This window comes from Lissotriton helveticus, chromosome 3_1 (genome assembly GCF_964261635.1).
Source record: "Lissotriton helveticus chromosome 3_1, aLisHel1.1, whole genome shotgun sequence".
Lineage (NCBI taxonomy): Eukaryota > Metazoa > Chordata > Amphibia > Caudata > Salamandridae > Lissotriton > Lissotriton helveticus.
Genome location: NC_136061.1, coordinates 1327525789 through 1327552355, shown reverse-complemented (window position 1 = coordinate 1327552355; position 26567 = coordinate 1327525789). Strand labels below are relative to the sequence as shown.

General features: G+C 49.3%; 1 protein-coding gene across 3 annotated transcripts in view; it reads right to left on the bottom strand.

Annotated features, from left to right (window-relative positions):
* ARHGAP32 (Rho GTPase activating protein 32) overlaps positions 1–26567 on the bottom strand; it is a 1522959-nt gene that overhangs the window by 248785 nt on the left and 1247607 nt on the right. For all 3 annotated transcript variants that reach the window (XM_078681981.1, XM_078681982.1, XM_078681983.1), the window contains one exon: positions 25887–25969. In XM_078681981.1, coding sequence (XP_078538107.1) covers positions 25887–25969 — 83 coding nt within the window. The remainder of the gene's footprint in view (positions 1–25886; positions 25970–26567) is intronic.

The following is a 26567-nucleotide window of genomic DNA, read 5'->3' as shown; positions in this document are numbered from 1 at the left end:
TGGAATGTATTAACCAGCAGGCGGCACGATGCAAGCTAATACTTCGCCTCCTGAAAGAAATAGTGTTGAGTTGCTTGAAACTGAATGTACAATTTAGGGCGAAACATGTCCCAGGTGTTTGGAATAACGCTGCTGATGCGCTGTCTCGCTTTAAGATGCAGGTGTTCAGAGAGTATGTACCATCAGCAGAGGCAACACCGGCGCACTTCCGAGCAACACTCTGGCAAATTGGTGCCCCCAGCTACACAACCTCGTGGCAGCCAGCCTAGCGCCCAGGACAAGGACAGCTTATTAAGGGGTGTTTATGTCTTATTGCTCCTTTTTGAAACAGGACTGGGCGGAAAAGTGGGATCAGGAGGGGAGTTTCATCCAGTACATGGTTATGTTACATAAGGAAGGGCGCTCAGCCGCAACGGCTAGCAGGCACAGGGCGGGGGTGTCTTTGTTTGCACAGCTGAACGGGGCCAAAGACCCCACAAACAGTTTCTTAGTGCGGAAGGCTCTGTGGATGGCGGCAGTTGCAAGCAAAGGATCAGGATTCCAGACAACCGATAGGGCTAGAGCGGCTGGCGGCACTATTGAACGCTTTGGCAGACACCTGTAGTTCACCAGGGGAGGTACTCTTATTCAGAGCCTCCTTTGCATTGGCCACACTAGGTGGTCTCCGGATGAAACACACAAAGATACTTCAGGATACACTCCTGATCGCCATACTTAAATCAAAGACGGATCAGGAGGCCCGGGGGGGATAGCTTGGTTCTACATCGGGCAAGGACTAATCCTTGCTGCCCGGTATTCCATGTAGAGTCCTTCCTTAGGCAACGGACAGGAACGGCTGAGGGGGCATTGTTAATCCATGCAGATGGTACCCCTTTGACCAGGTTTCAGTTTCGGAGAGGGCTGGCAATGACAATTGCCAAAGCAGGCTTGAATCCTAAAGATTTTGGGACACATTCCTTCAGAATAGGAGCAGCCACTGACGCAACAGCGAGAGGGTTGCATGCGAACAATGTCAAAAGCATTGGGAGATGGTCTTCCAACTTTTATAAATGTTATGTGCGGCTGCACGTGCTGGGAAATAACGAGTAAGTTACGCTGACGCTTGTTGTTTTTTGTTTGGATTTTCAGTTTCACGGGCCTGTCACGCAGGGCAGAAACTGGTACCGGGACAGCAACAGCAAGCACCTTCATCACGGCGCACGCAAGGACAAAGGAAGGAGACGCGAATTGTATGGGTTGTAGGTCACTCGTATGTAAAACATGCTAAATCTGTTTTCTTTGCAGGTGATTATAGATGGAGGGCGGAGCAGGGTGGTTCGAAGGTATCCTTCCATGGAAAAGGGGGTCTTTGCCTCAGTCAGTTTAGAGGGTTCCTTCTAGAATTGCTCGAGAGACACATCCCAACGCCGGCAGTGGTCATTGTGCACATGGGGGCAACGATTTGGTAAAATTGGGCAGAAGGGTCCTGGTGGAGGAAATGATCTCTGTAGCGAACTGGGTAGCAAAGAGACTCCCAGGCTGCACCATAGCATGGTCGCAGATGATTCCTAGGCTGCAATGGAGGGGAGGGGAATCGGTCAGGGCGTTGAATCACTCGGTAAAGAGGATCAACAACAAGATAGAACGGCTCTTTCGGTCACCTCAATTGCAGAATATCCCACATGGGTGCATCTGGGGGGAACAATTTTACCTACAGGACGGGGTTCACCTGTCCAGGCCAGGGAACGAATTGTGGTCAGAGAACATTGTAGCATGGTTGGTAGGTTTCTCTAGGTAGGCATGACCTTTTAGAGTAGGAGGTTTTTTGGGGGGGGGGCAGATAGTCGGCCAACTATGCTGGCCTGTGGCGGTAAGGTCATGCTCGGTGAGCAGTCAATTGAAGGTCTTTAGGGGGCGTCACCATTCTTGAATGGGGTCACCCAGGGGGAGGGGCCAATGGTCTCTCCTAGAACTCCAGGGGCGGGATATCAGCTTGGTTGGATGGGTGCGGGGGAGGGGGAGTCACGCTTTCTTCTTTGGCCTAGTTAGTCACCCCACACCTACACGATGACGTCATTAAACGGCGCAGAGTGAAAGGGCCCGCTTTTTGATCAATGGAGTTCGTGGAGCGTACTGGGGTAACTGGGAGGGGGGGGGGGAGAGTACTCTCCCGGTAAACGGGCCCTCTGCGCATGCGCACTCATACGTGAGCGTGTAGCTGGTAATAAGGATCTGACACCGGTTAGCGACCATGCAGTAGGCCCAAAAGCTAGGATATGCAGAATTCATTCGTAGGATGTTAGATTCGGTTAGGAAACACGCTGTATTAGACATTTGTTAAGGTTATCCCTTTGATACATGTCTACATCGCTTGTAATCTAATGTCAGAATTTTGTATATTAATGATTATATAAATATTGTTTATTTCAATTTTAATTTTTTTCATGTTTTAATAAATACAGCCGGGGGGTGTGAGGCCCCCTGCCTTCCAAAGAAGTCATAGTGAGACTATTGCTTTTGGGGTTGTGGTGGTGGTGCACAAACAGGGAGGGGGTGGTCGGGGTCCCTGACCATATGACCTGGACAATGCACCATAAGAGAAGTCAGTGATTGCAGCACCGTAGACAGAGCGCTGTAAGAGAATTTATGATGGTTCAGCACACGTGAGAGAGCACTGTGACAGAAGACTGACAGTTAAGAAAAGACAAAGGGTTATAGAGACTGAGCGGTTTTACCACCCAGGGTTATGTTGTAAGAGATGTGAGGCTGTTGAGTCCCTGGAGAGAGCCCTGTAAGACAGGCCAGTCGTGCCCCGGAGATGGAGTTGCGAGAAAAACATGGGGTGTCAGCACCCTGGGCAGAGCTGTATAAAAGAAGACATGGGTTCCAGACAATGGGCAGAGTGTTGTGAGTGCTGTAAGAAGCAGCAGGACACAAACAGTGTTAAAACTGTGCATTTTGCTTAGTTACCATATAGCACTGTATAAACGGCTATGTAGCTTGTGGGCCCTGGAGTTTCACTGTTCAGGTTAAGAGAATATTGTGTCTGGATAACACAAGTTTTGAGAGCAGAGGAAGTGAAAGAGAGGTGCTGCCTTTGTTCCATTAAACATTTAGGGGACACAACTAGTTTAATGCTTCTCCTAGTTCCTGTGCAGGAACACAAACGCCTCACACAGCTCCAGCTGTTCTAGTTTAACAGAGGCAGCGCTGCGTTGCGTTGTGTTGCGTTGTGTTGCGTTGTGGCACCTTATCCAGCCCCATTCTCGGATTGCAAGAGATGAATTTACCTGAAGTGAGGGCAGCATGGGTTCCCCACTTGTCTCCCGCTGACCCTGGACACGGCGTGACCAGGCAGACAGTGTGGGCTGCGAGTGAGGTGTCTGCGCCCCTCCCCCCCTGGCATGCTTAGCACAGAAAGCAAAACTACCTACTACTAAATGCAAAATTATAGCAACCCATTGGTATTACTTAGTATTTATCGCTCAAATAAACATGTACTTAGCACTGCAGTTCTCCGCTGAAATACAACAGTGGACTAAATGTCTTTGACTTGTGGCGTTATAGAGGGGCGGGTAGCATAGCGTTGGACATGTATTCTCGGTGCTGTACCAACTGTTGTGATCGGTCATGAGCATTGGAGGATGCGGTAAGTGCACGGCTGTTGAAGCACAGCTCCATGGATGTGTGACATTTAAAAAAAAAAAACATAAAACGGTGGTCCCAAATACCTGCAACTTCTTCGTCCCGGGAGCCACGATGCTGCTCCCTGCTATGCCTACCCCTACCCCTACTGCGGCTACAAAAAGGACACTTTTGGATTGCAGCTCCAGAAGCATTTGTGTCTGTATCCTGTGAACGGCAGAAAAGTGACGGCTGTTGAAAAGTGGTCACCACTGACAATTGCATAAATGTTGCCAAAGTAATTAAATAGAGGTGGGCAGCTGCACAGAACAAAGAAAGGAGTAAGTCGGAACAAATTAACGTCCCCGCAGAGCCAGAGAGGCAGCAATGGCACAGACACACGAGAACTGCGCCGCGATGTTTTCAACGCCACTGGCAATTAACGAAGCTCTAACCAGCAACAGCGTATAAGTATGTAATGACATACTGTGCTAAAACGCCATGATAAAATATAGTTTAAGGGGCCTTTTGTTTTGCACATAATTTAGTCAACACTGCTGCATGATGTTAACTCCAATGACCTCATGATTCTCATGCCCTGAGTTTTTTATTGCGTACATCTCCTTGGAGAATCACAGTCTCTAAGTGTCCGGCCGGAAGACGCTCCTTCAGTACAGCAAAGAGCCAGATATGCAGCTTAAAATCTTCAACGCTTGCTAAGAGTCCTGATGAAAGCTGCCTCGTCGTGACCTCTGCCCTCTCGCGTGATCCTATCCACTGGGGTTCCATGTGCGTGACTCAGGCACGCCGGGGGAGTGAGCGACAGCGAAGACGGACGGGCCCCGAAGCCAGACTGTTTATGTGCGTGTGAGGGGTGGACTGTGGCCCTCAATTACTGGTACAGACCCTCGCAGAGTAAATCACTACCTCAGGGAGGACCAGATGCTGCTCTATTTGCAAAGTTCAGGAAGGAATCCCACATAAACATGTGTACATTAATGGGGAGAAGCGGCGCCTAAAATACTATCCAGAAACTAAAGCGTGTGCTTACTTCTTTCATCGCCGGGACCAGATAGATAATTGTGCAAGTAAAAAAGTACACAGGAATTTGTACATTCCTTCTAAATGAAATCCCACCAGCATCAAGGTAACAGGTATCAGATGACGAACACACCTGCACCGACCGGCTCTTGCATTTCCTCTCGATGCGTCTTCGCGGTGCTAGCCCGTTGGCTAGTGGCCATCTTGAAGACTCCATTTTGAAACAACGCTGCTTGCCTGGTTGTTCTGGTCTTGCTCCTGCTTTCCTGCAAAAGGGAAGCTCCACAGCTCCACAGACCTTGCTGGTCTGTACCAGAAGCCGATCTTCGTATCCTGCGTGGGGTGCCTTTGCCAAGGCTTGTTGACTCCTATCCGGAAGCCGACACCGCCAACAGCAAGAGCCTTCGTGGGACAGTCCGTATACAGCGCCTGGTCGTCGTCGACGCCTCCTGGTCCGCGTGGCTGCAGAGACAAGCTTCACTTCTTCACCTGTTCGCAGCTCGACATCATCTGGTTCCGTCCTGGTTCCATCCTGGTCACTGGCTAGTGACCCAGACTCTGTCCCCTCTGCTTTCAGGTTCTTCACTTCTCCGATCCGACCTTAAATCCATCCGGACATCTTCCTCCTGGTCGCCTGCAGCATCTTTTCGCAGCTCTCCATAGGAATCGACGACGAAACCCGACACACCTTCGCACCTATGCACCTGGCTTCCCTCAGTGAGGTAACTCGAGTACTTCTGTGCTCCCTTGGGTAATAACTATCCAAGTGTCCTAATTTAACTGGGTTTCCTCGAAGTCCACCCGGACTGTCCGAAATCAACTAGTTTCTAAACTGTACGTTCCCATTCTAAGTCTATGAGAACCCGCGTGTGTGTTTAGACACTGCACACGCATCCTGTGGGACTCCTGCTTCCTAACCTGTGGTTATTCAGTGTAGCCCCACCGATTTCCTAGGCCCTAGGCCTATTCACCATTCCTGCAGTGGTACTTATACCACTTCTTTAGTATATGGTTTACGAGGCCCCCAGGGCAGAATTGTAATTGTGCAACTTAACGTATGCTATTTAAGTTACTTGTGCTGTATCTCGAACTCTGACCTCATAAAGAGTGCAGAGGGGTTGTGTTAGAAATAAATACATATATATTTTATATATACTTGGTGCGGAGTCTTTTCATTTGATATTCAAGGGGTTATTATTGGTAAAACAATTGGCTTCACATGCTCTCTGAAGTGTTAGCCTATGACTGCTTTGTCCATGCTACCACTAGGATAGCTGGTCTATAACGTTGACTTTACAACCATCACCATAAGGGTTGTCTGGACTGGTGCAAGGAGCTCACTAGAATAGTGAACATCATATGCCAGGCCAACTTCTCACATGAAGACCATGTGGACTTCATTCAACATGTATATTGTGACATTTCAAAAAACATTCAACTTTGATTGGAGTGTGCCAGACTTTTAGGTTTAGACAGCACAAACCATGCGGAAATACCATGACGAACTAATAAAAGTATGTACGCGTCAATTACAGATATGAACATTTAACAACATCTAAATAACTTTATAACAAATATTCATAAACCGAAAGGACACCAGTATAATCTTGACATGTGAAATTCAACAAAATATAAAAAGGACGTTTTTAATGTGCGATGTATTGAATCCTGTCTGAGGTTTTCCTTTGGTTGCCAAAATATAAAGTGTCTCATCATCATGAATCACATTAACACGTCCATAAGAATCACGGTGCCTAGACACTCCCCAGGGAGGCCTATGTGATTTGATTTTTGTATGTGGGACAACAGTCCATGGATATCTTCCTCTGAGCCCAATACAACTTGGAACTGAAATCCAGGAAGGTTGCTACGTCAATGGCACGCTCGTCATCACATGCATGTGCCCAGTCAAGTATGGAGCTCGTTGAAATGTATCTTGAGACTTCCAAAAACAGCCAACCTCCTGGATGTTGCTGTTGACCGGTGCTTCCATAGCTGCACTGCTAACAAGTGTCCGGTGACCCTTCTCCGCGATCCATACAGGCAGCGCATGTAGTGGTCGAAGTGTGTGTGTGTGTGTGTGTGTGTGTGGGGGGGGGGAGTAGGGCAACTATTGGCAGAGAATCAGAGGGCGGGAATAACCTGCAGAGTGGATCAGTGGGCGGACTCAGAGGTGCGGCCAGAATGCACCAAACATCTTAATTTTTAGTATTTTTTGGCATGTCACTGCCCATTTAAAGATTTAATGTTTTTGCGGGGGGGCGTGGCTTGGCCGGCTGCAAGATGGCCGCACTCTAAGTGGGCTCTGCCGGCCAGGCTCTTAATCCGACATTATCCGGCAGTCATCGCATTCTTTGCTGCACTACGTTACCTAATACCGGCTGTCTGAGGTGAGACGAATCTCCTGTGACCTTTCTGGCGGTTCTGGTTGCGGCCTGTGTGGAGATCCGGCCCTCGTGGTTTGGCGCTGGGCCCTCGCACAGCAAAACTGTCCTTCGCTACTGCTGACTGAGGGCCGCGGTGCTGGGGAACCTTCTGCCACGGCTTGCTGGCTGTGGTGCGGAAAGGCGCGCCTTGCGGGTGTCCGCCGGGAGGGCTGGGGGCTTCTTGCTGTTCGGCCCGGTCCTGTGGGGTTGCAATCCGATTGGGGCCTGGCGTTGGCCTCGGCCTGGTGCTTGGGCCTGGTCCCGTTGGGGTGCGTTGCCGCTGGGATTGGGGCCGCGGGTGGCGGCTCCCTCCGGCTTCCCTCGTGTGTGTTTCTCCCTCTGCGGGCGTCGTCTCTCATGTGCTCCTGCTGCCCTACGTTGTGGGGGCCGGCCCACCTTCGTGCTGATGCCGCCGGCGGAGCCTCGGGTGAAGGGCTGGATGCGGCCGGGCTGTGCTCCCCGGCCTAGACTGCCTTGCTGCTGAGCCCGGGGGGATTCTTGGCCCCGCTGAGGCGTGTTCCTGATTTGCGGTGCGGCCCATTCCTGCAGAGGTGTGACGCCCTGGGCCGCACCTGCCATCGCCCTACCTTCTGCCGCCCCTGGCCCATGGGGGCGACCGCTGGACACTTCTGCCTTGCTACTGGCCGGGGCCGGGCCTGGCGCTTCTGCAGTTGGCAACCCGCGGTCCGGCGGGCTTCAGTGGTCTCCTGCTGTGACCGGGCCTGTTTCGGGAGGCTGGCGCCCTATGTGCTGCGGCCGCCTATCCCTGGTGGCGCTTTTGGCCCGTCCCCTGCCTTTGGATTTTCCGTACCAGCGCTGTGCCGGTCTCCGCCACCAACCGCCCCAGTCCGTAGGTCTTTGTGTTGTGGCGTTCATTCTCTGCTGGTGGGGGCCGAGTGAGGGCAACTCATCCGGCGCTGTGTGTCACCAACTTACCTGCACGGTAGCCCCACGTGGAGCTGGGGGTGGCGTCGCCTGTGGGATCTGCCCCCTGACCTCTCTTCTTCCAGCCGCGGACTCCTGTGTCTCTCCCTCCTTCCAAGGCCTCGTCTATTGCTCATCCCTTTGTGGTCCGGCAGCAATGGGTTTCAGCATGGGGAAGTCTGACCCCAAACAACCCAAGATCGCTTTTGAGCTTCGGAGGTCCGCCCGCCAAGACGGCGTGAGCTCGGAGGGGGCTGAATCGGCGGGGGCGCTGGACACTCCCCCTAGCCAGGACGATGACCTTAAGGCGATCATGCTAGATGTGAAGTCGACCGTCACTGGTATTGCCTCCCAATTGGAACAGCTCTCCGCTCGCCTTGACTCCGTTAAGGCCCGTGTTGACTTCCACGACAATAGACTCCTCCGCGTTGAGACTAGAGTTTCTGATGCTGAAGATGCGGCTACCCAGGACAGGCAGAAGTTGCTTCAAATGGACAAGATTCTTGCCGTCATCCGTGAGAAAAACGAGGACTTGGAGGCTCGCTCCCGCCGGAGCAACCTCCGCCTTACGGGCCTTCCCGAGTCCACCAACATATCCAAGATGGAGAACTTTGTTGAAAACCTCATCCAGGGAGCTTTTTGGGGACGTGCTCTCGCCTTTCTTTGTGGTGGAGCGTGCCAACCGGTCCCTTGGCCTGCGACTTCGCCCTGGCATGTCTCCCAGTCCCATAGTGGCGAAGATCCTGAACTTTCGTGATCGCTACGCTATTCTCCTGGCTGCGCGGGACAGGGGTATCATCACGCATCAGGGCAATGCCCTCTCATTTTACCCAGATTATACCATGCCTGTACAGGCCGCCAAGAGGGAGTTTTTGCCTGCTAAGCGGATCCAACAGAAACATAAAGTCTCCTACTCCCTGGCCTATCCGGCGAAGCTGAGGGTCCGCCAAGGCTCCAAAACGCTTGTTTTCCCCGATCCGCGGGAGGCGCTCGCTTTTGCCAAACGACTGGACAAGGATTCCAGATCACATCCCCCCGGCTCCTCACCTGAAGCTGCCAACAACCTGAGTGACAATGACTGACCAGATTGTCTGAGTGCTATTGTATTTCATATGTAATTTGGTACCTGTGCATGTTTTTTCTCTCATGCCAGGCGTTTCTCCCCCAGTCCAGCTGAGGGGGACATGATTATTGCTCCATGTTCGAAATGTGATATTGGCCTTTCTTGTTCTTCCCTCTCCATGCTAGTGCTTATCATAGTCATTCCTCTGATCATTGTGTAGTTATGACACTCTGCTCTATCTGTTCCTTAAACCTTGATGCTGCAACTCACTTGAGCTTGGCCACCCTGCTTCCCCGCAGGGGTGTCCGCCGAGTCCTGCCAAGCCCTACCTGGGATAATTCCCGTTTCTGTTGTTTGGTTGCCCCTTTCAAGTTCTGGGTCCCTTGGGTGGGGTGGGTGGGAGGGTAGTTCTGTTCCTCTAGCGAGGTGGTGGCCTTGTTTTGCCGCCGTTCTGTTGCTTTTCGTTGACTGGGCATGTTCCATAGTAGACACTGTGCTATGCTTGCGGATTTGCCTTTCTGATCTTGATGCTAGTTGTTCTATCATATGTCATGTACTAAGCACATTGATATAGCTGTTTATATTTTACAGGCTGTCATCTGTCTCACAATGGCCCGCATGCGGCTCCTTCTCTCCCCTTCATCTCCTTAGCGCGCTTGTGACCTTCCCGGGGTGGCATCCACTTCCCTGTGCAGCCCACACGCCTGCATTCCCCTATCGGTTATTTGCTCCCCCTAGTGTTCCCAAATGCCGGGTACCATTGGGTCTCCTTCAGTCTGCCCTGCGTAGCGCTACTCCCAATTTCACTTCCAATGGCTAGTCTAACCTGCTGGACATGGAACGTCTGTGGCTTGAAAGATCACCGCAAGGCCCGCCTGACGCACGCCCATCTTCAGTGCCACGGTGTGGACATTTGTCTTTTACAGGAGACACATTTGCTCCCTAGCTCAGTCTCCAGACTTCAAGCTCGTTACTGGGGGGAATCCCACTCCTCCACCTATTCGTCCTATGCTAGAGGTGTCTCGGGCCTGTTGCACCGTGGCCTCCCTTGGCAGACCTCCCGTGCCATTGTCGATCCAGTGGGCAGATATGTTATTTTGCATGGCTTACTTCTGGCTCAGCTGGTCACCATCGCCGCGGTTTACGTCCCGAACTCCAATGACCCGGAGTTCTTCCATCATGTCTGGCATCTGATCTCCTCCTGTGGTCCCGCAGCCGTGATAAGGGGTGGGGATTTTAATGTTACCCTTTCCGCGATATTGGACAGGTCGGGCTCATACCTGTCTCACCCGCAAGCTGTCACGGCTCTTTCTGTCATTTTGGCTGATAATTTGCTCTATGATGTCTGGCGTCATCTCCGCCCCGACGTCCGGGAGGGCACTTGTATCATTGGTGCAAGAGGCTGTTGGTCGAGAATTGACCTCTGGATCACCTCGCCGGACGTCCTGTCCTATCAAAGCCACCCATATGGCCCGCACTCTCTCTGATCACGCGCCTGTCCGACTGCTTATCCGACCTCCTAATTCTCAGCGACGGGCCTTCACTTGGCGTCTTTCTCCTAATGCCCTTAGGTACTCTGTTTTCTGTGATGAAATCCAAACCGCAATAACTAATTACTTCGAGCTCAACGGGGGAATCCGTTGATTCTGCCTCTACCCTATGGGAGGGTTTTAAAGCGTTCATTCGAGGAGAATGCATCTCCAAACAGGCGGGTGTTCTCTGCTCTATTCGCTCTGCCCTGGCTAGATTGGAGGGTGAGATCCAGGACTTGGATGCCGCCCTTGCGAACAGCTCTGGCCCCGACGTGTTGGCGCTACTGCGTCAAAAACATTCTGAGTTTTCAGAAGAGGTCGGCCGGGAGCTGTCCTTCCTGGGGAGGAAGGGCCGAGCCCGCCGCTTCGGAGAGGGGGACCGCCCGAGGAGCACCCTTGCTAATCATCTGCGCTCGCCGCACGTTGCTTCCTACATTACTGCCCTCAGTGATGGGGGACCAGATTACACCATATCCCCGGAAGAAATCAAGTCCCGCTTCCTCGTCTTCTATTCCCAACTCGATTCTGCTGACACCCCTCCGTCTTTGGAAGAGTTTGACCAGTATTTTGAGTCTATTGCCCTTGTCTGGCTTGCGCATTACCACTGCAAATTCCTCGATGAGCACTTCTCGAAGGAAGAAATACTGGTGGCCATTAGCGGCCTCCCCAGCGACAAGGCACCGGGTCTGGACGGCCAGGCCGCCTCCTTTTATAAAACGTTTGCCTCTATACTGGTCCCACATCTGGAGGTCATGTTTAACGATACGGGCACTCTCCCGCCGTCTCTCCGCGAGGCTTCACTGTCCCTCCTCCTGAAACCCGATAAGCCTGCCGACCGATGTGATTCCTATCGTCCGCTCTGCCTTATCAATATAGATGATAAAATCTTTGCTAAGCTGATCACTTCTCGCCTCCTTTTATTAATGCCCTCCATTGCCCTTCCCAACCAGTCTGGCTTCATTCCCGGGAGGGCTACCTCCCATAATCTCCGCACCATCTTTTCTGTTTTGCATCAAATTAACCCTGCCCTTCCGGCTGTGGCTGCTCTGCTCGACGCCACAAAGGCATTTGATACGCTGGAGTGGCCCTTCCTTTTTTATATTCTATCACGTATGGGGTTCAGGGCCCACTGTCTGCGTAATATCAAGCTCCTATATACCAACCCCACCGCTCGGCTCTGTATCAATGGCCAGGTGTCTGACCCCATCAGCATTGCTCGAGGTACCCGGCAGGGGTGCCCATTGTCGCCCATGCTTTTTGCCATTGCTATGGAGCCTCTGGCTGCGGCAACACCACACTCATAGGGGTATTGGTTTTTCGTCCCGCTCCCTCCTGGTTTCCATGTATGCGGACGACGTTACTCTTTACGTTCGCCATCCCCAGGAAAACCTCAGTCCCCTGGTGCGGGAGGTTATTCGGTTTGGCAGGCTCTCGGGTATTCAGGTCAACTGGAGTAAGTCCATGCTCTTCCCCCTGACGGACGCCACGCTCCCTTTCGTGCCTGATTTTCCTTTTTGAATGGGCGTCTGGCCCTACGCGCTATATGGGCATCTGGCTGAGCAGGGATGCAGATGAACTCTGGAGGTCCAATTTTGGCCGCGCAGTGGACTGGTTTGAGTCTAAGATCCCTCTGTCCCTTGCTGGCCGTATCGCCATAGCCAAGATGGTGGTCCTTCCCAAGTTACTCTATCTTTTTTCCAACATACCTATCCCCCTTACTGCTTATTTTTTCCGCAGTCTACGGTCTCTAGTCGTTTCGCTCGTTTGGGCGGGGCGGCAGCCCAGGATTGCCTATGACATGTCCTATGTCGGCCGGCGGGTTGGGTGCGCCTGACTTTCGTTTATACGCACTTTGCGCTCAGGCAAGCTTCCTTCACTTTTGGCTGCACCCCAAACCCTACCAGCCCCACGGTGGGGATGGAAGTGGACGTTGCTTCCCCCTGGCCTCAATCTACTGCATTGTTCGCCCCGGCGGTGCGGCCCCGGGCGGAGGTGGACACGGTAGAGACGCTGCGCTGGGCATGGTCCTCTCTGCGCCGCCTTGCAGGTCTTTCCCTATTATCTGACAATGCTATGCCCATTACGGACCACCTGGATTATCCGCCCCTTCAGTCTTCTAGTATGTCACGACATGCGGCGCTGCGAGGTCTGCTAACTGTGGCAGATCTGTATCCTGAGGGCTCCTTTTACTCTCTTCCGGAGTCCCCTTCGTTGATGGATACACTGCTATACTATCAGCTGCGGGCCACTTGCCGGGAATTACACCCGACCTTTCCGCAGCCCCCACCAACTTTCCCGGCCCTCGATTTTGTATTCACCTCCAAATCTCCACACAAGCTTGTCACCAGATTATACGCTTTTACCCTATTATCCTCTTCCATCTCCTCAGCGTCGGCGGATCTTGGCGTGGATGTCTCGGAAGCCGACTGGCTTTATTGCTGCAACCAAACTACAAAACTCTCCCCGAATTACCGGCTCAGTTTGATCCATTTCAAGATTCTGCACAGGTTCTACCGCACTCCGGTGCATCTTCATCGACTAGGGCTTATCCCCGAGGACTCTAGCGTGCGCTGTTCCGCTCCGGCTGCGGATTTCGCCCATTTGGCTTGGCTTTGTCCTAAGGTGCAGGAGTTCTGGCGGGGGGTCTGCGCCGCTATCTCTGAAATTACCGGTGCTGCTGTTCGTCCTGACCCACTTCTTTGTCTCCTCGGCTTCGTTAAACCTTGCCCTGACGCCTCGCGCCATCTGACTTCGATGCTTTTGGTATTGGCTAGGCACAGGGTGGCAATGTGTTGGGGCCGGCGGCCTGCCCCTGGGGTCGCGAACTGGCTGGAGGATGCCTCCCGATGTCAGACGCTACTTTCTGAATTTTGGGACCTGATGCCTGCTAGATCTCGACCGGTCGATATTTGCGGCCCTCTGGTCGCCTATCTCCTCTCCCGTTCTTCCCCTAGCGAGGCTGCCTCCCCATCGCTCCCTGCCGGCCCTCCGCCCGCGGCAATGTGCAGAGATGGTTAGTACATGACCCCCTTCCCTCTCCTCCCCAGTTCTGTTGCTGTCCATGGGTCCCTCAGTTGGGGGCCTCTCAATGACTGTCTCGCGGGGAGAGGCGCTCCTGACCAGCTGCGCGGGGCTGATTCTCTCCCTTCCCTCTGTATGATTGTCCTAATGGGATCCAGCCCCCTCCTCCTGCATCCCCTGCTCTCGGCATTGCTTCTCCCGCGCTCCCCGCCAGCCTTTGGCCCGCGGCGGCCGCCGGTGCTGGTCTGTGCCGGGCTCCTAATTGCTTTTTTCTGGTTGACCCTGCGCTCTTTAGCCCTTGGTGGCTTGCATTTCTTATGTATGCTCACTTGGGAGGATCTGTTCCGGGGGTGCGCTAAATGGCCCTAATATTGCTCCATGATCGCTTTGTTGTCGCTATGCCGCTCACTGTAATTGACATGCCTAAGTCGGATTGTAACTAGTTATTTTGTACTGTGTCTCTGAATGGAACTTTTGTCTTGTGTTTTACTGCTGTATCGCAACTACCTTAATAAAAAACGTAAAAAAAAGCTTTTCATGTTATTTCGTTCAACCAAATGATAGACATGATGACATGATTATTTAAGGTTTAATATTAGTTATTGACATTAAAATACATTCACATAGTGGGCTATGTTTCCAATCTCAGAATGTCTCAAATACACTTAAAAGTGGAATCACAAGGCATTTGTCTCTGAGCCATGCAGTTTCTGTCATCAGCAATCCCTCCTCCCTTTTTCCACAAAAGCAGTTCAATCATGAATGGCAAAATATCCTAGTTTGCAAATGTTTTCTATATACTTATGGCTCTGCCATATTTTCCACATAATACATCTGCTGCATAATCTGATAAATTTAACTAATAAATTGTTTGTAGCTGAATTACAGTGCTTAATTTGTGCAGGTGCTTTCAGGTGCTGAGCACCAGCACCTATTTCTCAGGGGCCGGGTCTATTGAATTTTTCTCTCATGCACAGCCAGCACTGTGCACATGCCATGAAAAAGCCCCAGCCTCGAGCGAGGCTTGTGCAGCTGTACGTTCAGATTTGGTGCATGCTGCTGCTGAAACAGATTGAAAGTTACTAAAAAATTTGACCTGTATTGCTGCAAACAGGACAAACCCTTTGCAAAGGTTGACTAATCACCTTCCTCACTGCTGCATTTGTATGTTACACTGCTACTAATAAAATCTTTCACGAGACTGTTAGGATGTCTAAAAATGTACAAATAATAAAGTATCAGAACATATACTGCATTGCGCTGCAGCCTTTTTTTTCCTGCATAATTTAGTCAACACTGCAGCATAATTGTATCCTCCTAAAAGGCACAATTTCAGTACGACCCTTTAACAGTGTCCCTCCATAACCACACTCTCTCTCAGATGCATTTAATTTGATTTACAGCGCCACTCATACCAGTGTAGGGTTGTCAGAGCACTTTACATCACACATATTACACAATCAATTATACATGTGTAAATCACTCTATAGGAAATGTTACATAAGACTAGGGACTACAAGGTGTAGTCACATAACAACCTTACTTGTAGGCAGTATAGTTTAACCCCTTCGCTGCGGCGGCTATTCCGCCGCAGCGGTCCCGTGCTCGTGACGGAACCGCTCCGTCACGGCACGCGGGTGAGCTGTGCTTGTGACGGAACGGTTCCGTCACGGCCCCGCCCGCTCAATAGAACGCGCCGGGCAGGCGCGGCAGCGGGGCCGTGACGGAACCGTTCCGTCACCAGCACAGCCCACCCGAGGCTCGTGACGGAACGGTTCCGTCACGAGCATGGGAGGGGTTAATAGTGATTGGTCTGGAGAAACACAAACTCAGAATTTAAAACGTAATACCATGGTTGAGGGGTCACTTTAATAATCAGAATTGATTTCTATCCAAAAGAAAGCTTTTTGCAACATTAGGATAATCAAAGACTGGGGGAAAAAATTATACTGCTCAAATTTATACCTTGAAGTTTGCATGCATCTTAGATGACAGTTAATAGCTCACTGTTCTGTGTTAGGATTTTAACTTATAAACTGTAAGTAACAAAAGGATCTCTCTGGCAAAAGCAGTAACCGACTGGCCTATTTACAATATGCACACTTTGCGATCTGCATGGTACATGTTCTTTGCAGTAGGCACATTAACCCTCTGCGCTACCTTTCCATGAATCAAAACTCCCACTAGACAAAATTCTGATCTCTCTAGGAATAACATTATTCGCCAGAGTTATCACATTTTTACTTTTGACTAAAATTGCTGGAGGCCAGGAAGGAGGCAGCAAGCGCTTTTAAAGCCATAATTCATTTGCAAACATGACACCCCCACCCAAAGTCAGCGCCTGGTACGGTCGTACCAGTCGTACCGCTCTAGAGCCGGCCCTTCTCAGGTGTCCTGTGACATCAGTGACCGAATCGATATTGCTCCAGGGTGTGTTGCTTCATAGGCCTGCCCACAAGACTGGAGGTGAACTTCAGCATGCATGGTGGTGGACACGCCTTCAAGTTTAACACACACTTGCCTCCGCTAGGGTCCACCTGCTAATGCAAAGACATCTGGGCTTTTAACGTCTTGCAGGGCCTTCTAATGTCTAGCATGGGAATGTGCTCCCTCAGGAGAGTGGTCTGTGAAGACTGGTCATAAAGACTGAACCTGGTTGCCCAGTTCCAAATTCAGCAGCCTGGCTATAGTGCCACATCCTTTCCTCCACCGAACACCATACTGCCCCAATGAGAGAAACTCGCACTGCCTTCAGCTACAACCTAATTCTGCCCCGCTATAAACAAACGCAGGCGACGCAATTCAAATTACGCACTAGACAAGAGCAATATGCTGCCTAAAAAAAAAATAATTAACAACTTCATGAAAAAAGAAAAGCTCATAGGGAATGAAAGATTAAGTAAAGCATATGAAATGTAAGTAGGAACAATGTGGTTACCTTAAAACTTTTAGTCACTATTCAGGGGCGGCTCCTCCACTAAGGAGGAGGAGCGTCGTCCCACTGCTTTCTCACAGTCCGAGTAAGCCAAAATATAAAATGGTAATAACTTTTGTTTTTTTACCATTTTATGTTTCTTTCCGCATTTAGGGCGGGCAGGTGGGCAGAGCTACCTGCACAGAGCAGGAGTGGTTTGCCCATTCCCGAGTACGCAAGACTGGTTTGATCGGCCCTCTTGGGCCGCCCAAACCAGACATGCGTACTCTGCATTGCAGCCTACACGGAGACATGCAATTACCTACAGCCCCTGGTTGGGCGGCGTCCCTGCCAATCACAAAGCTCCACTAGAGTCTTGTGATTGGCTATGGGGAGGGGAGGGAGGTTGCCTGCTTCCTGTTCCTGCCGTAGGCAAGAAAGCAGAAGCAACCGAGCAGTGAAGACGCGGGACCCGGACAGGCAGAAAGGTAGTTTTAAAAAATATATATATTATTGAACCCCCCTCGCCGGGAGAAACCCCCACCCCACGTGACCCCACCCCCTCCCACACCTGTGAGCCATGCAGGCCACGACTGTCACTATTCAGAAATCAATGAGTGTTTTTGCCCGCAGTGTTGAGGACATGACTAAAGGGCACCGTTTGCGAATGCAATTTACCTTGATGCATGTGGCCGTTAGAGTGCCCACAGCCGAGCTCTGCTGGGTAAGGGTTAAAATTAAAAAGCAAAACATCAGAAAGTGAAGCAGAAAGAGGGTAGATGGACTGTTATGTGAAATATATGCGAAGGCGAACAGATCTTAAAACGATGGATTAAACATTTTCGAATCCCAACTGTCCAGCCTCTTCGGAGTCCTTTCCCGGGGGTGTGGAAGGGAATGTGCCCTGGGAAATAGATGCCTGGACTACCAAGCTCTCGGTGGCAGGGTGGTTGGTAAGGAAATTTGGGTCACCTGGAGCAGGGTGAAAGCGACTGGCAATTGTCCTATTCACAGCAGCCCCGTGCTCGGATGGACCAGGTTCCCAGAAGAACGTCTGTCAAGGCGTCATTGAAGGGCAGCAATGGTTCTGAGGAGGAGACACTTGGCTGCAAGACCTCTGTCAAGATATGTGTCTTGAATGCCACAGAAGAGAACTAAAGGTCCAGGACTTCAACTGCCCTTCGAACCACCATAGTGTTAGATGCTCCCTCGTCCGTAGCCATACAGAGCCATAGTAGGGGGAGAAAGCAGACCAAAATCTGGGGAGGTATCCAAACTGCTGGCCTCACCCCACTCCTCGTACCAGTCCATTTCCTGTTAAAGCTGGTCTTGTGAAGGGTCCAGCAACCCCTCCCAATCTTCCTTCAGTCCTAGCCCTTCAGAATAAGACTGAGGAACAGACCTAGGACACAAGGACTCTGTCAGCAGGGATCCGCCTCTAGGTCGTCGGGATGAGAATGGGGCTGGCATTGGGGGCGTCGGGAATTTCAGCGTCAGGGCCGGCACCAGGGAAGGTTGCAATAGCAAGACGGGCATCAGTCCAGATCCATGGGGATCATGAGAGCTGGTGCTGGAGCCACCGGCACGGAACCTGATGGGGCCTCTTCTGAGCCTATGGGGCCCGAAGGAGCATTAGTAGGATCAGGCTGCCCAAATATAAATATGGCTTCTTAGAATTTGTTGATCTGGGCGGGGGTCGATCCGGCTCCCGGGAAGACAGGGAAGCATGGTACTGGTACAGGCGCAGGTTCTGGGGAACAAGGCCTAGAATGCAGAGGTTCCTCCATCACGTCGGCCAAGGGAGGGAGAGAAGTCGAAGCATGCTTCGACTACTTGTGTTTTTTTGTGCTTCTTATTTGACCGACTCAACGACTTTAAGTGAGAGGACAAAGACTTGGGGCTCCCAGACAGGGTGCGTGGACCTTCCTCTCAACCGAGAACGACACAGTGACGAACGACGGTTTTGGGAGTGCTCTCTAAACTCTTTTGGAGCCAAGGCCTGGTAGTTGGAGCACGACTTTGAATCGCAGTCGGGCTTCAGGCACCAGAGACAAACCAAGTGATGGTCCGTCACCGACATAGCACGGTGACAGGCATCACATGATTTGAATCCAGACTTCTTGGACAAGATAAGAAAACCTTAACACCAAAAGAAAGTCGACAATGCGTTGAATAAAGCCTGTCAAAAAATAACAGTGGTTCGCTCTCTTCACAGATCTGCACTGGCTGGCTTGGAAACAAAAGAACTAATGTCAGTGAACCGAGTTGGTGCCTATATGGGAAACGCATTTTTGTATTGGTATTTTGAAGTTTGTTAGCATTATTTTTTGTGAGTGTTCGTACAGCCTTGAGGAAGTCTAAGAGATAAAACAAGTGTTGGCTGTTTGTACAGACCAGACAAGAAATAACTTTTTTGTTCTTCCATCAATATTTGATTGTTCAATTTACAGCACATGCATTGAGAAATGTAACAGTTATTTGTATTTCTCTTTTTTTGGTTGCACATAGTAGATTGGGTTGTTATCCTATGCCATCTGTCAAATGTACTGAAAAATCTTCTGTTGTATTTTAAATAGTGTACTTTTTATGTATGATGAAGTATGTTTCTTTGCAGGATATATGGTAATAAATGTGAATTCTCCTTTAATTTTTTGTGAGATTGAATCTTAATGTTGAACTCCAGAATATTATTTAGTATTTAGTTTTTTCTCTGTGGAAAGGTTTAAACAGGAAATATCAAATTAAAGCAGTGAGACAGAAGCACTGGGTGGGATATTTTTTCCCATGCAGGTATATATTATTATGACAGTGACAATTTTATTGCAAATTAACATGGAATGAGCGTGCAGATGAACAAGTTATAACGTGCTTCGAGTTTCAGCATGCTTCCTATATATGAGGTAGTTTAACATTATATAAAGGAAACAAAAATGGTTTGTCAGAGTTCCGGATGATTTGAACTAGGAAAACGGTCACACCATGGATCCTAACAAATGGAAATGCGTAAAAGTGATGAAGAGGTTACATTGAAGATTGCATTTGAAACACTCCAAGGTATAATTACTCTGTGGAAAGAAACATCAAAGGGCTGGCTATCTTCTTTTCTTGGGAGAACTGCTGCTGCTGCTATTGGTGCTGCTCTTGCCGGCTGGCTGACTGTTTCCCTTGCATTTCTGGACGTGACATGCTGTGAGTCCAAACCTTGATTCCCCTGAGCTTAACTATCCTGGTTATCACTTTGCACATCATCGGCTGATGGTGTTGAACAGATTATACCTTTCTATATAAATAATAATTTTAAAAAAATGTATAAAGCGCTGGTTACACTGAGGCCAGTGTGTCCCCACGCTGTGGCGTGGCTAGCAACAGTTGAACGAGCAAGTCTTCCCCCCAGCTCCTCAGATGCGAAACCTCCTCAATCTCTAACCAGAGGGAAGAGGTAGGTTTTCAGTTGTTTCCGGAATATGCGTTCCAAGGTCTCTGATCGCATTTCGGGTGGGAGTCTGTTCCAGTGTTGAGCAGCCTGAACTCGGAAGGAGCGCCCACCCATCCGAGCTCTTCTAAACTTAATCAGCCCTGTCCTGGAAGATCTCAAATGGCGCACAGGGGTCAACAGGTCCAAAAGGTAGGAAGGCCCTTTCCCCTGCATGATGCGGTGACTAATCAGCAGGGTTTTATAGAGCATCCGTTTGTTTAATAGGCAGCCAGTGAAGGGATTCAAGGGCTTTCTTAGATGACACTCTTTTGGGCAGCATCAGGATCATACGGGTAGCCGCATTTTGTATTCGCTGTAGCCGAGTAATACACCTGACATTGGCTCCTAGGTACAGGACGTTCCCATAGTCCAGCCTAGATGTGATAAGAGCATGGACAAGGGTTTTCCTGGCCGAAGTAGGGAGTAGATCAAGTGTCTTACGCATACTTCTCAGAATACCAAAGCACTGTCCTGCCACGCGTCTGGTATGGTTTTCGAAAGAGATTTTATTGTCTAGTCAGATACCCAAATTTCTAACTTGTTCGCTGGGAGAGGGTTGAGGCCCCAGCACCTGCGGCCACCATGCCGATGTCCACAAAGACGGTGCATTCCCCACCACCAGCACTTCCGTCTTACTTCCATTTAATTTCAGGCAATTATTGGCCATCCAGGCTGCTATTTCTTGTAGGCACATCGAGAAGTTACTGGCTGCTGCCTCATCTGATTGGGCGAGAGACACCACAAGTTGGGTGTCATCAGCGTAGGTTACCCCTTGCACCCCAAACCTTTCAGTGATCTCTGCTATCGGAGTTACGTAGAGATTAAAAAGGGTGGGGCTCAAGCTGGACCCTTGAGGCACCCCCTGATTCAGCCTGGTACTCTTCGACCGGTAAGGTCCCTGGGCTACTTGGAAGCTGCGATTCTGGAGGAACGATTCTAGCCACTCCAAAGCTCTGCCTGCCACTCCCCCTTTTTTTAGACACTGCAGCAAGATGTGGTGTGCTACAGTGTCGAAAGCAGCGCTTAAATCTAAAAGGATAAGCGCTGTTGTCTGACCTTCATCCACCAACTTACGTATGGTTTCTGTTGATAGGAGTAAGGCAGATTCAGTAGAGTAGGACGCCCGAAAGACAGATTGGGTGGGGTGGAGTAGTTTAAATGTTTCAATGTGTTCTGTCAGTTGTATGTTGACATCTTTCTCCGCAATTTTAGAAAAATAGGGGAGAAGAGAGATTAGACGCAAGTTGTTTAATTGCTCCACGCTAATGCTGTTTTTTTCTTGAGCGGGAGCACCACAGCCTCTTTCCAGGCTGACGGGACACTCCCCGACCCAAAGGAGAGATCTAACAGATGTCGTATGTGGGGTTCCAGAGTTTTTATACTTTCCCTGAGTATTCTCGCGGGCGCCGGTTAATTGGGGGAACCCGATTTAATTTTAGACGCTATATCAATTAAGATGTCTTGCTGGGGAGTACTAAAGGATACTAGTAACTCAGTTCCTTTATGTTTTACATTGGCCTCTTCTGTCTTACCATCTGTTCTAGCCTCCGCCGGAAACGAGGAATACAATTTTCCCACTTTATCCGCAAAGAACTGTGCCACCCGATCACAGGATTCCACAGAACCTTTCAGAGGTGCGGCGGAGCTGGACAGAGAGGATGCTTCCTTAAACACAGCAAACAATTCCTTAGCTGAGTTATCAGCTCCCTCTATTCTGTCCTTGTAGTAAGAGGTCCCGTATTTCCTAATCAAAGCATGGTAGCTCTTGAGCTTGATTTTATAATACACCCTGTCGGCCATGGAGAAGCCTTTCCTCCAGCGTCTTTCGAGACGTTTGCACGCCGCCTTTTCCTTAACGAGCTCGGGCCCAAACTATGGTGCAGATTTAGTTTGCCTCCAGGGTCTGTTTTTGGTCCAGGGTGCTGTGCTGTCCAGCGCTTGTGAGATGCGGCTGTCAAGTGCTTCATATGCCGCCTCAATCTCTAGACCCTCTGGGGGTCCACCCTGTCCAAGAAGATCGTCAAATTTATCTCTGGAGAAGCTTGCCCATTTCCTGCGGCTAGTTGTATCCTCCGTCTTATCTACTCTCCCCATCTGTGCCTCTATCTTAAAAGAAATCTGATAGTGATCCGACCACACCACAGGCACTGGGGGATCGACGGCCATCAGCTCCCAATTGGAGAAGATCGGATCTAATAAGTGGCCGCGACCATGGGTGTTCTGATTTAAGAGTCATGTGCATCGCTGCCAGCTCATTACGGATCTCCAGTGCCTCTGTGTTGGTGGGGTCATCAAAGTGGAGATTTAGGTCCCCCAAGAGTAACAATCTCTCATATCTTAGGGCTGGCTGTACCAAACAATCTATCAGGCTTTCTGTAAATCTGGTCCCTGGATCCGGAGGCCTATAGACTAGGAACCCTTTCAGGACCTGTCTATCCAGGCCTATGATGGAGAAGAAGCCAGCTTCACTCTCCTTAATGTCAGCTAACTCCAATGTACAGTTTATTTCTGATTTAAAAATTATGGCTAGTCCACCTCCCCGCCCGTGGGTCTGTCTATCCTATTGATGTCGTATCCCGGTGGTAATGCATCCATTATGTCAGGTGCAGAGTCTTCATTCAGCCACGTTTCTGTTAAGAACAGGGCATCCAACTGTCCATCTATTAGTAAGTCATGACTGAAGGGTTGCCTATTTACTGACTTTTGCACGCTGTGCATTAGTTCATTGATCTAGGTTTGTATGAAAGCTTGTATTGCATTCAGATCTATTGGAGGACCTCAAGTTCTCGAAGTGGTTGAATGAAATTCTTATGGTCTCGAACACATTGTTTATTTGTATTATAGTTTAGTTTATGATTTATGGGGTGACATTGTATATGTATAAAATGTATGCCGCTTCCACTGGATCACAATCACTAGGAGAGACAGAGTCACCCACAGGAACCCCAAAGAGATAAAGGAGAACCCATGCCGAATTTGGAGATTTTTTACCTACTGCTAAACACACAGTGAGAATATTAGTTAAGGTTTCAGCTCCCAAAGCAATTGGACATGGTTCAGTCTGCATCTCTGGGACAGAACATAAGGATCCGAGACATGTACCAGGGCTCTGTATCTGAGCACAAGCAGGGGCTCAAACATCTGGCAGCCTACACTCAAATCTGATGGGGATGTTCGGCTAACTTGAATTACAAAGGGCAGAGGGTAAGATCCTCTCCTTGGTGTTCACAGATCTCTCAGTAACTGCTTTCTTTGCAGGACTGGAATAGGTGACGGACCTGACTAAGAGCTTTCTGGACAGAAAAGCCATGAAGAGGTGGAACTGGCTGCTCCTACAGGGGAGTGTTTATAGTAGATCGATATACCTGGCCAGGTTATTGGCAGTCTTGCAGGTCTTACCCAGGAATCTGTTTAGTTCATTATGAAACTTTGTTATTCAGTCTGGCGCTTTCTTTGGCCTTCTTTGAAACATTTTGGGTGATCAGAGCTTGCGGCAGGATCACAGACATATACAAGGAGCAGAGGGCATTGAGCTAGAAGACACACGCCACAGTCAGCAGGTGAGGGACATGTAATCAACAATTCACTTGGCTTGACTTATGCTTTAGCTCTAAGGGCTAAGCCATGCCCTTAGCTCGGCTCTGATCTGGCTTACTCTACTAATTCAATCACAAGGAGATGATGGACGGAGCGCTGAAACTTTTCAGACACTCACCCCCAGTCACAGATCTGGGTTGAATCCATCATCATTCTTTAGTTCACTTCGCCACCTCAGTTCAGACATGGCCATATGCAAATCAGTCTGACCCTGTGCCTCATGGGAACAGTCCAACCCGAACTGCCAAGCCAGGTCTTCCCTGAACCAGAAACAAGCATCCTGGGACCGATTTCTGGGTAACACCCTTCATCAGCCAGGCTAGCTTGAATCCAGTTGCAAAGTGAGCAAGGGACCCACTTCTGGGCATACCCATACGTGGGTGCCTTGCTCACTTTGCCACTGAATTCAAGATAGCCTGGCTGGTGAGGACTGTTAGCCCAAAATTAGCCCCAAGATGCTTGTTTCCGGTCCAGGGAAGACATGGCTTGGTAGTTCGGGCTAGACTGTTCCCATGAGGCACAGGGTCAAGACTGATTTGCATATAGCTTTCTCTGAACTGGGGTGGCGAAATGAGCTAAAGAACAATGATGGATTCAACCTAGATCTGTGACTGGGGGGTGAGTGTCTGAAAAGTTTCAGCGCTCCGTCCATCATCTGCTTGTGTTTGCTTTGTTCGCCCTAAGTTGGCAGGGTATGCCCAGACGTGGGTCCCTTGCTCACTTTGCCACTGGATTCAACCTAGCCTGGCTGATGAGGGCTGTTAGCCCAAAACCCGTCCCAGGATGCTTGTTTCCAGTCTAGGGAAGACATGGCTTGGCAGTTCGGGCTGGACTGTTCCCATGAGGCACAGGGTCAAGACTGATTTGCATATAGCTTTGTCTGAACTGGGGTGGCGAAGTGAGCTAAAAAACGATGATGGATTCAACCCAGATCTGTGACTGGGGGTGAGTGTCTGAAAAGTTTCAGCGCTCCGTCGATCATCTCCTTGTGTTTGCATTACTCTATTAATTTCCTGGCTTGAACATCTCTGGGTCTGCCACGGTGGAAAAATAGGTATTATGGTAGGTAGTTTCAATTTGTAACACCTGTTGTCTAGCTAACTGGCATTGTGACCTGTTATTATTCCAAATATAGAAAGGCTTTGCAAACACATTTGAATAATCGCAAAAATCTGCTTAGTCACAAATTTCCAGGACTAATAGTGGAATTCTCTGTCATTCCCTAAATAGTCAAAATTGTCTCCAAATATACGATCATGTTTCACTTTTCGACCAGCAAACCACACTAGAAACTATCTTTTACCTTTTTTTACGCTTGTGATTTAGACTCACCAATATATAGCAAAGCTTACCTGAATTCCAAAGTAAACTCTAATATAAATGACACAGACGGCCAGAGCTGATAATCATGGGGAAAGAGAAAAAGGTTTCCACAAAGGACAAAGCGCATTGCAGTTTGAACAGCAGCAAATAAGGAATACAATCATACAACAAACATTGGTGACTGGGCCCGAGTGACATGAACATCTATTAGAAGTCATGGGCTGTAATAAAGAGCACAATGTCAATAGGTAAACAATATTCAGATTATGATGTCCTGATAAGTACCTAGTCACCTTAGGTGCTATTTAGCAACCCGCACGATGTGTGTTTGCACTGTACAAAGGAAAATCACGCACTCAAGCACACAAAAGTTCAATCATTGGAACACTGCGTTTCTACGGCTGAAGTTAGCCTAGACGAGTGGACTTATCAAGGTCAAGCCCACATACTTTTCCCGGACTATAAAGGAATAGACAGGGGTTGGGGACTAACCTGTAATACTTTTCATGACTGGGATATTTTGGCAAAGGTTTACCACACACTCTAAGAAACTACTTAATGTAACTGAAGCTGTGAGGAGACTTCAGTAAGCACAGTTACTCTATGCTTTATACTATAGCCTTGAAAAAGTCCAGGAGGAAGAACACGTGTAACGCTGCGGTGTTCTGGATCTTTCGGTCTGTAATCCTGACTTTGAAGTAAAGGAAGAATTAAACTTCGGTTCACTGGATCTAGTCTCTATCAACGGCCTATCACTGGAAACAAGTTTGACTTCCATTGACTGAACTTTTGTGTGCTTGAGTGCGTGATTTTCCCTAGGCAAATAAGGAATACCACAGTGCAATTCCACCTGAAAATAAGCCCTTCTTTTCTGTCATGACACAAACAGAAAGTGACGTCCATCTGCTGGATGCCCATTTGATAATACGGTTAATATCTAAAAGAAGAGAGAGGAGGAAGGTCCCACCTGTAATGAGGCGGGGGAAGCTGCTGGATGACATCATGGATCCTCACCAAACGTTCCTCATCTGTAGCTACTGAGACCGCATCCTGTCAACAATGAAATAATCAGGGTTTACAATGTTGTTCGATCATTACAACAAGGAATAAAGAATGCAGTGCTAGCCACCCACTAAATAAAATGGAAACTACCGGGAAATGACAGCAATGTTCAGTTCACCGACTACGAGTTTACTTTGGGCAGACCTACATTGATTCTATACCATAACATTCTCTTTCATTGGCACAAAAAGAAAGGAGTCGTGGGGGAGCACTTAAACACCTAAGACATTTGTTTTCCTTCCAGAGTCAGTTGGCAGGTTGGCATATACCCAAACCAGATTCCTCTACAAATGAGTAAGCTGTTAACCGTTCTGTAAATGGCTGGGATTGAACTTAGGGATAAGCATCTGGCTGCTTTAAAAAAGTAGGTGTTGTAGCGTATGTAGCACAAGAAGGTGGATAGGTCAGCCCATTGTATCCATATAATGGGGGTGTTTGCATAAAATCACTAGCCCATGATAACAGTATTTCAAGAACTTTTTATCAAGTTTATATGAGCTACATCGAGGAACAATCCACGTTGTAAATAACGTAATCATTACATAAAATGTAAAAATAATTAAAAAAAATAACGTCTTGGCTGAAT